This window comes from Electrona antarctica (assembly GCF_951216825.1).
Source record: "Electrona antarctica genome assembly, chromosome: 17".
Taxonomy (NCBI): domain Eukaryota; kingdom Metazoa; phylum Chordata; class Actinopteri; order Myctophiformes; family Myctophidae; genus Electrona; species Electrona antarctica.
The window spans coordinates 47,247,497-47,262,835 of record NC_136798.1 but is presented as its reverse complement, the minus strand read 5'-3'; the positions used below and the strand labels follow the sequence as shown (position 1 = coordinate 47,262,835).

The following is a 15,339-nucleotide window of genomic DNA, read 5'->3' as shown; positions in this document are numbered from 1 at the left end:
ACTGCGTAGGGGAAAAAGCTGTTTGTCAGTCTTGAGCTACTAGCACTGATGGACTGGTATCTCCTCCCTGAGACATTAGATTCAATACAAATTAGTTTAAAGCTGCCATCAAAGCAAACCTGGGCTTCCATAACACTCAACAATGTCATAGGCTTACGTCCAAGCCACACCCCGTTTAAATAATTTGTTTAAAAGCCAAGTTGAGTGCATAAATTACATACTTTTCAGATGGTCAACATTTCTGTATTTTCTTTTAGTGTTCTCATAACATTTTGAAATAGGATGTTTTCATGAGCTGTATGCCAGAATCAAGATTAACACAAGGTTTAAATATTTCTTTAGGCACAATTAATCTAGAATATATGAACATTTCACTTTAGATGGACCTGAATTTTACCATCTGGATATTTTTTCATGCAAGTGTAAATACAGGTTAAATCATGCATGATCAAAAGTCTACAGGTGCTTTGACTATGCGCCAAGAACCCTGACATAAATCAACGATTTAAATGTTTCACTATTAGCATGTGGGTGAAATCCATAAATACTTTACTACTATTTTTAAAGATAATCCACAAAGTTCCACTCTGGAACTCCATACTGCAACACATGTCCTGTAAAAGATGACGGAAGCTCATTAAGTGCAATGCCATTTAATTGTAATAATTAATTATAACAAAATTGTATGTTGCATAGTCATAGTGCACATAAGAACCAATTATTGTCGAAACAACAGTCTCAAGTGGTCGCTTCTCTGAATGTTGAGGTGCAGATCAGTGGCCCTCTACTGCAAGTCAGAAGAGGAGCTGAGAGATTCAGCGGATTTTCAGCACTGGACTTTGGGGGGTGTGTACTGCAGCAACCGGTGTTTGATAACCACTCATTGATGTGTGAAGTGGGAAGCGGGCACCAGGAATCAGTCATGCTAGAGTTGAAGAGAATACTATTAATACAGTCAAACGATTTGAAGTTCAATAGGTATGTAATAGGTAAGGTTACAATGAGACACACAATGGCTGTTTGGATAGGACAATCGTAGCCTAACCTGGAATAAACTGTTGTTTCATGACTTTGACCTCTAAAGCCCTAACCACACCAAAGGGTCACCATGCAACTCCTTGGGTCCAAACAAGGAGTTAACGCTAAAACCGTCTCGACCCTTTGGTGTGGTTAGGGCTTTAGATATTCCTGGGGGGGGTCATTTGCTGTTTGTTTTGTTGTTTCTGTCTCACGCTTCCTTGCACTGACCATATGACAATTTATTGTTTGGCTTTGCACTGTTGCCTTTATTTTTCTCGTCTTTCTTCTGACGTGACGCAGTGATACACTATGATGCATTGATTGACTGTATATAGACACCTTATTTGTTAATGCTTGTGTGCTCTGTATTATTATTATTACGCCAACGACTAACCTCTGCCCCAAATTCTTCAGAACGCCACCATGAGGCTGGTTTTTGCTAAACACATTTTATTTGCCAGCCAGCAAATTGGTGCTCTGGGAACCAACACACAGGCATAGATCACGAGGACGTCCCACACTAACATACGTGGATGTACTCAAGAACGATGCAGGAGCTCAAAGCACCAACGAACTGGCCAGATGTATGGAGAACCAGGATGACTGGAAGCGACGATGGAGGGCTCGTCTGAGGACGACCTAGAGACATTTTATTACATTACTCACACATTTTATCCATACATCACGCAAATTGGTATACACTATCTCTATAGTCATGTGATCAACAAGGATCTGTCACATTTCCCATATTCCATCCCGAGATTACCTTCCAAATCTTTGGATTGGTCCGTTCGGAATAAAATGCCACAACAAATCATGAACACAGCATGCGTTTTCCATTAAATTATACACGCACATGCCCACTAGGCTGTGGACGAAATCTGTGTACAACTTTGTATGCACACTCCCTAGAGGCCAAGGAAAAACCTTTGCCCTTAATTTTTTACATCTGTCTTACAGTATAGTGCCACCATGACGCCGATTTCTTTTATTTATTTATTTAAAGATTGTCTTTTTTGCTATTCTGCCTTACAAGCGGAACATTGACAGGAAAGCGGGAGAGAGAGAAGGGGAGAGACATGCAGCACCTTTGCTGCATGTCTCTCCCCTTCTCTCTCTCCCGTCATGAACGGGACTCCAACACGCAACATGCTGTCAGGCATGCGCTTGGACCACTAAGCCCCATGATGCAGATTTTAGCGAAACACATTTCTTTATATTACTCACACAGATTTCACCTATCCTAGCTCAGTCATGTGATCAACAAAGATCAGTTAGATTTTTCATATTCCATCCTGATTGGCTCCGATTGACAAAAAAAGGCTCAAATCATGAACACAGTGTGCGATTACCGTCAGTCCCACTACGCCAAGGAAGAAATGCCACTTAATATTTTTCAAATCAGTCTTATGGTGGCGCCATTAAAAAATATAAATTATAATATTATATCATTTTATTATTGTTTCTTGATGCATCGTCTTTCTTTTTGCCCTATTTCTTCTGTATAGTACAGTACTTTCTTTTTTCTTCCTTTTCTTATACTTACATGTAAGTTGTAACCTTGTTCTGCTGTGCCGCCTCTGGGCGACTGATTTTCCCCGGGGGATAATAAAGGTATCTATCTATGCCATGAATATTGAACGTAAGGCAACTAAAACAACTGTAAAGGTTGTTTGCTGTAGAAAAAAAGCCAGTGTGTTTGAATCTGCATACAGGGCTCTCGCCCTCCCACCCCTTACTAGTGCAAAATTGGGTAGGAAAAACAGGGACCCATCTATGCCCCTCCAGTGCCTCCACCACCCTTGTATCTAATTTGTACATATGTTAAAGGGGGATGAATCACAAGGCAGATTTTGTTGTTTGTTTCCCAGAGAGAGAGAGACATACATACTTGAGAACAAAGATGAATCAAATGCAACATTGCATCTTGGTAGGGCCGGAAGTTTTGCTTCAATGCCTCCTCTAACAGGACTGTGATGTCCGGACACGCCTCGTTGAAACGCCTCGCGGCCTGTTGGCGTTCCGTGGCATCTGTGAAGGGGTCTATACCGAACACTGATGTCCTAGTTAGGTTGGAGCCTCTCTCTCCGTCATAAAGGTCAGCAGCTTGACTTGCAGTTGGAAGTTGATCCGCTGTGAACTTCACCCTGCAGCCACCTTCCGCCAAAACATTTGGAATGCCTCTACCTGGGTATTAAAATGAAGAAAATTATTAGAAGCGGAAATGCAAACAAAATTACCATATCGGTGTGTGTGTGTGTTTGTGTGTGTGTGTGTGTGTCATTTATTAATCTAGGCAGTCTTATTGTAACAAAAAAAATACTACTTTTACAGAAACACACTATGACATTGTCTTTTGTGTTTTCTCGTTTACATTCTGTGTTCTCTTGCCTGCCTATGTTTTTTTTTCCACTGATCTGTAGGCCTACAGCACTTTGGTCAACCTTGGTTGTTTTAAAACGTGCTTTATAAATAAAGTTTGATTTGATTTGATTTGATTTTGTTAGGACAAGATACAACAATAAAACAAAAGCCTTTACAGTATCCCACCTTGATAGCAAAACAATTACACAAGATTGAGCACCTACTACGCATTTGCTATATGATATGATGTCTGTGCAAGTATAACTGGAAAATGTTTCATGTGGTGGAGATAACTAGTAAATATTGCAAAACCTGAAACTGCATGGTGATTCCACGCATTAACAAAACGCTGAAGTCCGACACTGGCGAGTTGGCGCGTCAAGCTAGAAACACAGAAACGCACAGTTTCGTCTTCCATGTTTAGCCTCTCCTGTGCCTCTAGCTCAATGAGGGCAGCCTTCAAAGGATAGGACACCCTGTTGTTGACCTCAGACCATATACGTTCAATCCTATGGTTCTGCACAACAATTTACAACAGGAAGAAATACAGATGGTTAGGTCAGGCTAACTTAAAAAGGTATCTTTGAAAAACAAAGAAGGGTCCCGCACACTGTCAGAAAACTTGCCAGAAATGTTGCTCTTTATTCAACGTTTCGGTCTATTCGACCTTCATCAGGACAGACAATACAGGACACAATAACCACCAAACATTTATAGACCACACCCCCAGTAAGAAGGTCATGGAGATGCAGGTCATTGGCTGCACAGATAACCAGAACCCTTAAGACACTCCCCTTAAAACCATATTGAACCCACCCTAAATAGAGAAAAGGTGTATGCAATCCCATAAAACAAAATACAACAATGTATCAGGGTCAGGGCATCACTAAAGAACAAAGGATCATATGACAGTGTAAGTCATCCAGGTCTTCAATATCTAAAAGACAAGAAAAGTCAAATTAGTGGACCCAAAAGTTTAAAAACACACATTGAGAATACAATATTATAGAGAAGCCACAAGAGTACAAAAAAATACAAAAAAATAAAAGCACAAATATATAAAGGCAGTCCATCCAATCAACGCATGATAAATCACAGCATAATGTTAAGTGTGAATTCATCATTAAGACCCTTAGGGGCCAGGGTTTGCAATGTAAAGATCCAGAATGTTTCTCTTCTTTTTAGCATGAGGTCAAGGTCGCCACCTCTGGGTGGCATTTGGACTTGTTCTATCCCCTGAAATCTAAAAGAGGATATGTCATGCTTTAGGTCATTAAAATGAACAGCGACAGGATATTCTCTGTTATTCCTGCGGATTGAGCTCTTGTGCTCACTCATGCGTTCTTTTAATTTTCGGGTGGTTTTACCGACATATGCCAGTCCGCAGGGGCATGTAATTAAATAGATAACATGGGTGCTATCACAGGTGATGACGCTTTTTATGGGAAACTTTTTCCCTGTGTGTGGGTGCCTAAAGTGCATCAATTTAACAGTGTTATTACACTGTGCACAGCGGCCACACCGGTAGTTTCCTTTAGGTAAGGGGCAAAGGCGTGTTTGGCTGGACTGTGGTTCGTTTTGTGAAAAATATGCATTGACAAGATTGTCTCTCAGATTGCGGTCACGTTTAAAAACAAACAGAGGAAGATCACGAAAGGCAGTGGTTAGTTCAGGGTCCGACTGTAGAATGTGCCAGTGTTTTTTAAAAACAGATTTAATGGCTTGCGAGTGGGGCGAATATGTTGTGATACAGGTCACTGAGAATTTCTTTTCGGTCTTATTGCTGGTAGTTAGTAATTCGGAACGAGGCTTGTGGAGCGCTGCATTATAAGCTTGATCCACCCAAGTGGTCGGGTAGCCACGTTGCACAAACCTTTCTCGCATATCTGAGGCTTTCTCACAAAAGTCTTCAGTAGAGTGGCACACTCGTCTTAGTCTATAGAATTGGCTTTTAGGGAGACCTCTTTTCAGGGGTGTAGGATGAAAACTACTAGCCAAGAGAAGTGTATTTCTATCGGTCTCCTTTCTGTATAGTGTAGTGAATAGACTTCCATTGCCTTTTATGACCCACATGTCCAGAAAATGTACTTTCTCTAAACTGTGGTCCATAGTAAATTGTAAATTGCAATCATAGCTATTTAGCAATTTCAAAAAATCATCAAGTTCATCAACATTACCCTGGTATATACAGCAAATGTCATCAATGTAACGGTACCATTTTAAAATTCTCTTCAAATGGGTGTTGATGTCAGGGTTGGAAACAAAAGTATGTTCAAAATATCCCATATATAGGTTTGCATAATTAGGGGCGCAAATTGAGCCCATGCTCGTGCCCGAAACCTGGAGATAAAAATCATTGTCAAATTTAAAGTAGTTGTACTTCATGACAAGGCGTGCCAACTCAATGATAAACTCATTGGGGGGGTTTATAGAATCGTCTCGATGCAACAGAAAAAACTTTAAAGCTTCAAGGCCGCCGTCATGTGGAATATTAGTATACAAACTTGTCACATCCAAAGTTACTAGTAAAGCATCATCTGGGATATTTTGAATACTGGAAATCTTATTAATAAAGTCTGTAGAGTCTTTAATATAAGATGGTAGGGATTGTGCAAAAGACTTAATATGGGAATCAACAAAAGCAGATAGTGGAGACAGCAAGGAGTCGGTCTGGGCCACAATAGGCCGACCTGGAGGGTTTTCTAAAGATTTATGTATTTTGGGTAGGGTATAGAAAACAGGTCGAATTGGGTGCTGGTTATGTAGAAAATCAAATTCCGGTTTAGAGATCCAACCTTTCAATTTAGCCTCTTCCAAGTAGGATAAAACAATAATCTGAAATGAGTTAGTTGGGTCAGATTTCAATTTCTTATAGACGTTGTCATTACACAGTTGGGAGAGAATTTCTGCTTTATATTTGGCAGCATCTTGGATGCAAATAGCCCCTCCCTTGTCGGCAGGTTTAATAACCAAGTCTTTAGAGTCCATAAGTTCCTTTAATGCCGTTTTCTCTGCAGTTGATAAATTATGGGAAACACGATATGGTTGAGTTACAGTGTGCAGAATGTCTTGATCTACTAAGCGACAAAATGTATTAATAGAAGCGTTAGAGACATTTGGACTAAATCTACTTTTTGGTCTGAAGGACGAGGCAGGTGCGCTGGTCACGGTATCATTGTTTTTAAAGAAATGTCTCAGTTTGATCTGTCTAAAGCACTTAAACAAGTCCACTTTAAGGCCAAACACATTTATTCCTCTTTTAGGAACAAAAGATAGACCCTTGGATAATACGTTCATTTGGTCAGTAGACAGTTCCTTTGAGGATATATTGATTACAAGTCCAATGAAGCCTTTGTAAAAAAATGGGGAGAGATACTAAACAAAGCCTCCTTTGACCTCATGCTATTGATCATTGAGTACTCGTCAACTGAAGTCATTGAATTTGAGAAAGAAATCACAACTCATGAACTGACTTTGAAAGAGAAGTTTGACGCTGATTTTGGTCCTATTGAACAATCTATAAAAGAGACTGCGCGCCGCTATAAAGAGTATCTACACGGCATTAAGCTGTCCAAATACAAGCGAGATACAGAAGATTACATGACAAATCAAGTCTACGACTGGGACACCAAGATTGAGGAAGAGGCCAGCCAGCCCATTGAGCCCATCGCTACCAGCTCCCAACAACCAGCACCAACTTTACGCACCAACCAGCAGCGCGCACAGCAGCAGCAGCAGCACAGCTCAAACTCATCTCGCCACCAGCAGAGAGAGCCTGTGCAGTCTGACAGCGACTTCACCCTCGACAGCGATTCCAGCCAGCACTCCCGCGAACAGCCTTTTTTAGGACAACGCAAGAGGTTCAACGGACGAAAAGGAAATGCAGGAGGGGGAAGAGGTCACGCCAACACCGGGAACGCTGGGAAGCGCCCATGGACGCGCAGTCAGAAACGGTAATCAATATATCCTCAAAGGAACTGTCTACTGACCAAATGAACGTATTATCCAAGGGTCTATCTTTTGTTCCTAAAAGAGGAATAAATGTGTTTGGCCTTAAAGTGGACTTGTTTAAGTGCTTTAGACAGATCAAACTGAGACATTTCTTTAAAAACAATGATACCGTGACCAGCGCACCTGCCTCGTCCTTCAGACCAAAAAGTAGATTTAGTCCAAATGTCTCTAACGCTTCTATTAATACATTGTGTCGCTTAGTAGATCAAGACATTCTGCACACTGTAACTCAACCATATCGTGTTTCCCATAATTTATCAACTGCAGAGAAAACGGCATTAAAGGAACTTATGGACTCTAAAGACTTGGTTATTAAACCTGCCGACAAGGGAGGGGCTATTTGCATCCAAGATGCTGCCAAATATAAAGCAGAAATTCTCTCCCAACTGTGTAATGACAACGTCTATAAGAAATTGAAATCTGACCCAACTAACTCATTTCAGAGTATTGTTTTATCCTACTTGGAAGAGGCTAAATTGAAAGGTTGGATCTCTAAACCGGAATTTGATTTTCTACATAACCAGCACCCAATTCGACCTGTTTTCTATACCCTACCCAAAATACATAAATCTTTAGAAAACCCTCCAGGTCGGCCTATTGTGGCCCAGACCGACTCCTTGCTGTCTCCACTATCTGCTTTTGTTGATTCCCATATTAAGTCTTTTGCACAATCCCTACCATCTTATATTAAAGACTCTACAGACTTTATTAATAAGATTTCCAGTATTCAAAATATCCCAGATGATGCTTTACTAGTAACTTTGGATGTGACAAGTTTGTATACTAATATTCCACATGACGGCGGCCTTGAAGCTTTAAAGTTTTTTCTGTTGCATCGAGACGATTCTATAAACCCCCCCAATGAGTTTATCATTGAGTTGGCACGCCTTGTCATGAAGTACAACTACTTTAAATTTGACAATGATTTTTATCTCCAGGTTTCGGGCACGAGCATGGGCTCAATTTGCGCCCCTAATTATGCAAACCTATATATGGGATATTTTGAACATACTTTTGTTTCCAACCCTGACATCAACACCCATTTGAAGAGAATTTTAAAATGGTACCGTTACATTGATGACATTTGCTGTATATACCAGGGTAATGTTGATGAACTTGATGATTTTTTTAAATTGCTAAATAGCTATGATTGCAATTTACAATTTACTATGGACCACAGTTTAGAGAAAGTACATTTTCTGGACATGTGGGTCATAAAAGGCAATGGAAGTCTATTCACTACACTATACAGAAAGGAGACCGATAGAAATACACTTCTCTTGGCTAGTAGTTTTCATCCTACACCCCTGAAAAGAGGTCTCCCTAAAAGCCAATTCTATAGACTAAGACGAGTGTGCCACTCTACTGAAGACTTTTGTGAGAAAGCCTCAGATATGCGAGAAAGGTTTGTGCAACGTGGCTACCCGACCACTTGGGTGGATCAAGCTTATAATGCAGCGCTCCACAAGCCTCGTTCCGAATTACTAACTACCAGCAATAAGACCGAAAAGAAATTCTCAGTGACCTGTATCACAACATATTCGCCCCACTCGCAAGCCATTAAATCTGTTTTTAAAAAACACTGGCACATTCTACAGTCGGACCCTGAACTAACCACTGCCTTTCGTGATCTTCCTCTGTTTGTTTTTAAACGTGACCGCAATCTGAGAGACAATCTTGTCAATGCATATTTTGCACAAAACGAACCACAGTCCAGCCAAACACGCCTTTGCCCCTTACCTAAAGGAAACTACCGGTGTGGCCGCTGTGCACAGTGTAATAACACTGTTAAATTGATGCACTTTAGGCACCCACACACAGGGAAAAAGTTTCCCATAAAAAGCGTCATCACCTGTGATAGCACCCATGTTATCTATTTAATTACATGCCCCTGCGGACTGGCATATGTCGGTAAAACCACCCGAAAATTAAAAGAACGCATGAGTGAGCACAAGAGCTCAATCCGCAGGAATAACAGAGAATATCCTGTCGCTGTTCATTTTAATGACCTAAAGCATGACATATCCTCTTTTAGATTTCAGGGGATAGAACAAGTCCAAATGCCACCCAGAGGTGGCGACCTTGACCTCATGCTAAAAAGAAGAGAAACATTCTGGATCTTTACATTGCAAACCCTGGCCCCTAAGGGTCTTAATGATGAATTCACACTTAACATTATGCTGTGATTTATCATGCGTTGATTGGATGGACTGCCTTTATATATTTGTGCTTTTATTTTTTTGTACTCTTGTGGCTTCTCTATAATATTGTATTCTCAATGTGTGTTTTTAAACTTTTGGGTCCACTAATTTGACTTTTCTTGTCTTTTAGATATTGAAGACCTGGATGACTTACACTGTCATATGATCCTTTGTTCTTTAGTGATGCCCTGACCCTGATACATTGTTGTATTTTGTTTTATGGGATTGCATACACCTTTTCTCTATTTAGGGTGGGTTCAATATGGTTTTAAGGGGAGTGTCTTAAGGGTTCTGGTTATCTGTGCAGCCAATGACCTGCATCTCCTTGACCTTCTTACTGGGGGTGTGGTCTATAAATGTTTGGTGGTTATTGTGTCCTGTATTGTCTGTCCTGATGAAGGTCGAATAGACCGAAACGTTGAATAAAGAGCAACATTTCTGGCAAGTTTTCTGACAGTGTGCGGGACCCTTCTTTGTTTTTCAAAGATACCTTTTTAAGTATACTTTATTGCCCTACGCACCTGTCAATAGCCTTGAGGTGTGCATCGGCCTTTTGCTAATAGGTCAGGCTAACAACATAGAATATACATAGAGGCATACATGTTTAAAAGATTTGACAGACCAAGCCATCTGTGTATATTGATATTTGGAACCACAATCCAGTAATCATTCATCATTATTTTGACACACATTTTTATTTTAAATCACATTGTTTTGGTTTAAATTTATTTTTGCTTAGAACATGAAGACAGAATACAGTTTGATTATAGAAACAAATACATACTTTTGTTGATGTAGTCTGTAGATAAGGTGGCTTTTCTTGGGCTAATCTGCACCCAGACAGCTTCTCTTGGATAAACAGAGTCAACACAAACTCCCGACCATGGTCAACCCGAACTTGGTCCCAAAGTCCGTAATTGAGAACTGCAGACCTGTTAAAACATAATGTGCGTAAAAGTTGATACACATCCTATAACACTGAATAGACAGGAGACATGGATTTATATAATGATCACAACTATGATTTGGGTATTTATTTTCCACATGATTTGTTTCTACATTATTTGTTTTCTACATGCTTTATTTTCTACATTATTTGCTTACTGCTTTCGAATGGTTTGGGTTCCAAGTTCAATTATATTGATGCCGTAATTTCCGGCTTGTTGACCATATAGGGTCTAGACTAGTCGCCTCACAGCACAGCCATGGTGCTTCCGTCTGTGCGCTGAACCTGAGTGTGTGACACTTAACCATCTTCACAAAACCAACACACATTTGAGTTCATTAGTGAATGTTATGACCGATACTCACTTGTACACTTCATCATATATGATCAGATTATTTTGTATTGGCATGATGGAATATCCAACCAGTTTCCCGCTGTATCCATCAATGGCTATGACATATGTCACGCCATACTTGACCAGTTTCTCGTTCTGGTCTATATGCAACTTGTGATGCATAGTAGGGTTTGGGATTCAAGTTTCTTAATCCCTAGATCAGTACACATAAGACAAATGGAAGAAAAATGAAGATATGTGTGGCTGTGACATGAAATAGACAGTTCTCCTAAAACACAATGAAGGCAACTCTTTCAATTACATCAAAAAGTTTGACATTATTTTTGTTTTATATTTTGTTTGACAAATCTTCTCACCATTTCTTACTATCACGCTGGTACAATAAAAACAAATTGAGAGAAATAATTTTGTGTTCAAAGCACTTTTTTTTAAGATACATTGAAATGGAATTCTATATTTTCTTTCCCCATTATGTTCTGCGATTTGTTAAAAATATTGCCTTTTATGAATGACTGTCAATGTAGGTTACATATTGTAAGATGTATGCATCTTTATTGGACAGCACATTAATGAGAGATAATTCAAGGCATATTTTAAGACAATTAAAGCTTTTACTTACTTGTCTGCGTGCCATGTGGTTTGGAGGGTGCACAGCACGAAGTGCATGTCTAACACGATTTTCTGCAGCATGCACACCTTTGCTGGCTAGATAGCCAGACATCATCCGTCGACCATACGTTGTACCTGTCTAATAAAATAATAATAAAATGTGTTGCTCATTTTTGCCAAATATTTCAATTGAATAATAGCTGCACCTGCTATGCCCTTGCTTAGCACATTAACGCAAAGCAATTCATGTACTGTACATACTATCAATGTCAAATGTTATGCTACCATATTCGCCATGACTGTATTACAGCAGTTTGTGGATAAACTTAAGAAAGTCTTAAGACTTAAGACACATACTTAAGATCACTTACAGTATGTGTTCCTCTCACAAGAAACAACTAATTCGTTTTAAACACTACCCAATAGAAAATAAAATCTACGTGCAGTAACACTAAAGTAACTAATTACACAAAAACACACAAATTATCTATCTATTCCCAGACAAACCTTTTACAGAGGAACCTTTTCTAATGACAATCGGCTTTTTAACTTTTTTTCTACACTGGTGGCAAGGCTGTTGCACTTTTTGCAATTAAAACGCACTCTGGTTAAAACATCCAACAGATTATGAATATGGTGACATCTACATACACATATACAGTATAATTGTATATGGTTGCCATACCATAGTCTGGCAAGGGGGGCCTGCCTGATCTGGGGGCCTACCGGTATACTCCTATAGGGTCCAACCTTAGAATGACCCTAGCCTTTATCTTAATTTACCTCTTGAACAGCTTCAACTACTGCTGCTTCCAGCTGGGCGTTGGACACCACTCCTCTCCTTGCTAGGTTGTGTTTTCTAAGGAATTTCTTAATATTGGGAACAGAACCACCCCTTTCCAAGCCCATGGACATGAGTTTGGAAGACATTTCTTCACATGTGATGTCTTGCAGCACCATGCACTTAATTGTATCAAAGTAGGGTTCAAGTGCCATTGTGTCATTGGCAGCAGGACTGAGGAAAGAGTGAAAGACAGTATTAGTTTCCATGTGTGGCATTGCTTTCATGAAACTGAATCAAGCCTCAACATATCCAGGTTAACTGGCAAAGCTTTCATGAAACCGGTTAATCGCTGATCCAGGATATATTAAGCCAGAATATCTGTTAAATCCCGGTTTAATCTCTAATCCAAGTTTCGTGAAACTTGATATGTAACAACAAAGTACAACCTTGAACCTTGTATCTTTTGCATCTGCCCGTGTGAATGAATGCAGCATAAGACACGCACACGCACACACACACACACAGCATAACAAATATCGACCAGTTAGATTAGTTTGCTAATATTGTGCAGGAGCAACGGAGAGGACACAGTGACAGCCACACTCACCACACTCACAACTATGTGACCAGCAGCCAGGACAGACTATTCCCTTTCTGTGTGTCAGGCTGTGAGCGCAATGTTTATTTTACCGATTCACCACCTCCAAAACGTCATTGAACGTATGATGTATCTGAACCATGAGAGCCCCGGAGAAAAGTTGTGACACACGGCAGACAGCAGAAGCAGATCCGAGATGATGTTGTTTATTTCACAAGTACACAGCGCAGCAATGCATACAGGTTAAAGCTCACGCCAGCCAGAGATGGCCTGACGTGCATCCACAAGGCTCGCGCCCGACTGACAAAGAGTCCCATCTTGGTCAACCTTTTAAGCAGTTTACATGAGTGTAGGGTGTCAACAGTTAGTGACAAGTCCTTTGATCAATCAGTCTGTTCCTTCATGTCAACAAACTCCTTTGTCATCACATAGCCACAGGAAGGCACATAGCAAATGGCATTGCCCTCACCACATGGGACTGGGTGTGTGAGCCTGGAGTGGAAGACAGTCACAGACACCCTACAGACACCTCCAAATGAAAGTCAAGATGAGCACAGTAGCACACATTACTAAGAATTATGAATTCCAGATTCATCATAACCCCCCTTATGACCGTCCAAAAGACTGTCATACTAAAATATGGAATCATAATTCTTACCACCCCCCTTGATCCTCAGCTGGACGGTACATTCAAGACATCAGAAACAGCAGCATTACAGTAGGACTTTCCCCAAAATGGTTTACAGACATTTAAGATTACAGCTTGTCATAAATGATTACATTACATTACATTTCATCCTCGATGTGCTTTTAGGACTCTCTCTGTGTTACTTTAATCTTAGGCTAAAACATAAAAAAATAAACACTTACAACATTCACTTCATGACCCCTTAGGTCATGGACGGACCATCGTGAGACCTGACCACCTCTTTGTGATTCACACCCACGGAAACAACATATAAAAAACTACATTTAGCTTAAAAACCACAGTAAAAATCCCCTTTACACCTCGATAACTCAGCTGTCTGTAATTCAAATCATTTTTCTGACAAATACCTAATCCCAAACAAAGAATAATGGTCAAATGATTAGTACAAATAATAACTGACATTTAACAGACGTTGCCGCTTTCAGGAAATTTAGGACGTGCAATAACATATACGTTTATAATGCTTTAAATAAAACTCTGCTCTACTAGCGTAGTACATAATAAATGACAGTAATAAGAAAAGATAAAAATACATTAACAGGCCAGAGTTTAAGCAATATTCAACTAATATTCTCTACACGTCGAGGAAATCACCTCATTGTTGCATAAGTAGGCTACTCATGACTCAACTTATCTAATTATACGACAAAAACATACACCAACATAATGCCTATTAATTCATGTTGAAAACAAACGCGACACACGATTTGTAATCAGAGAGAAGGGAAGTTCATCTTCGCCTCTGATATATGGACAAAGGAAAATCTTCTGTATCCTGCATTCCGTTACCTCAATGTTCGCCAGGCCACGGATCAAGTTGAGAAAAAGTTCACACTGTTTCCGCTGTCCTCATCATCATCTCATCTCCCCCCTCCCAACTCAGAACTCATCAGAGTTGGGAAGAAAAAGGCCGCTGCGTAACTTCATCACAGACGCCGCGTATGACGACTGCAAGGCCCTCAGCTCGTGTTGGTCAGTCGGCCAAGGAAAGTGAAAACCACCGCCGCGCCATGCGTCGAGTGGTCGCCTCTCCCCCGGGGAACCATGGGGTCCCCGCCGCCGCGCTGCGCTGCGTCCCATCACCTCGTCGTCCACCGCCAGCGCGCTGATGCAAAGACGATGGTCCCCGCCAACCGCAGCCGCACACCGCACACCGTCTCCCCGCCGTCGATGCGACCGCTCCTGTCCATCCTCTCGCAGGGCAGGGTCGTGAGGCAGCCTGTAGCCGGCGAAGGCCTCCATCTCCATGTAGACGCACTGAACGCTGGATCACACGTCCCCGTCGTTGCTCACAAAAACTCCCCACCTCGAATTAGACTGAATAAAAAAGCCGCCGGTTCTGTTTGTCTGGCACATAAAAAATGTCCAATGACAACGGATTTCGGACACCATCTGATGTATCTGAACCATGAGAGCCCCGGAGAAAAGTTGTGACACACGGCAGACAGCAGAAGCAGATCCGAGATGATGTTGTTTATTTCACAAGTACACAGCGCAGCAATGCATACAGGTTAAAGCTCACGCCAGCCAGAGATGGCCTGACGTGCATCCACAAGGCTCGCGCCCGACTGACAAAGAGTCCCATCTTGGTCAACCTTTTAAGCAGTTTACATGAGTGTAGGGTGTCAACAGTTAGTGACAAGTCCTTTGATCAATCAGTCTGTTCCTTCATGTCAACAAACTCCTTTGTCATCACATAGCCACAGGAAGGCACATAGCAAATGGCATTGCCCTCACCACAT

At 40.9% G+C, this 15,339-nt stretch overlaps 1 protein-coding gene across 2 annotated transcripts; it reads right to left on the bottom strand.

The window, feature by feature from the left end:
* Window positions 1-637: 637 nt before the first annotated feature.
* On the bottom strand, window positions 638-13,013 carry LOC306940408 (uncharacterized protein). Of its 2 annotated transcripts, XM_079525471.1 has the most exons (8): window positions 12,898-13,013; window positions 12,290-12,521; window positions 11,517-11,645; window positions 10,908-11,090; window positions 10,381-10,528; window positions 3,697-3,901; window positions 2,912-3,207; window positions 638-925 (listed from the first exon to the last, which is right to left on the bottom strand). In XM_079525471.1, exons 4-8 carry the CDS (start codon window positions 11,057-11,059, stop codon window positions 917-919), a joined length of 810 nt encoding a protein of 269 aa, XP_079381597.1. In that variant the 5' UTR covers window positions 11,060-11,090; window positions 11,517-11,645; window positions 12,290-12,521; window positions 12,898-13,013; the 3' UTR covers window positions 638-916. The 2 variants fall into 2 exon arrangements, 1 of the variants encoding a protein (XP_079381597.1); XR_013792011.1 differs by lacking the exons at window positions 10,381-10,528; window positions 10,908-11,090; window positions 11,517-11,645; window positions 12,290-12,521; window positions 12,898-13,013 and adding an exon at window positions 4,011-4,061.
* Between the last annotated feature and the right edge of the window lie 2,326 nt (window positions 13,014-15,339).

Coding starts and splice junctions, on each gene's coding strand:
- LOC306940408 (XM_079525471.1), bottom strand. CDS start 11,059: ATGCATCACAAGTTGCATATAGACCAGAACGAGAAACTGGTCAAGTAT. Junction 10,529..10,907: donor ATATATGATGAAGTGTACAA/GTGAGTATCGGT, acceptor ATGTTTTAACAG/GTCTGCAGTTCTCAATTACG. Junction 3,208..3,696: donor GAATCACCATGCAGTTTCAG/GTTTTGCAATAT, acceptor TTTAATACCCAG/GTAGAGGCATTCCAAATGTT.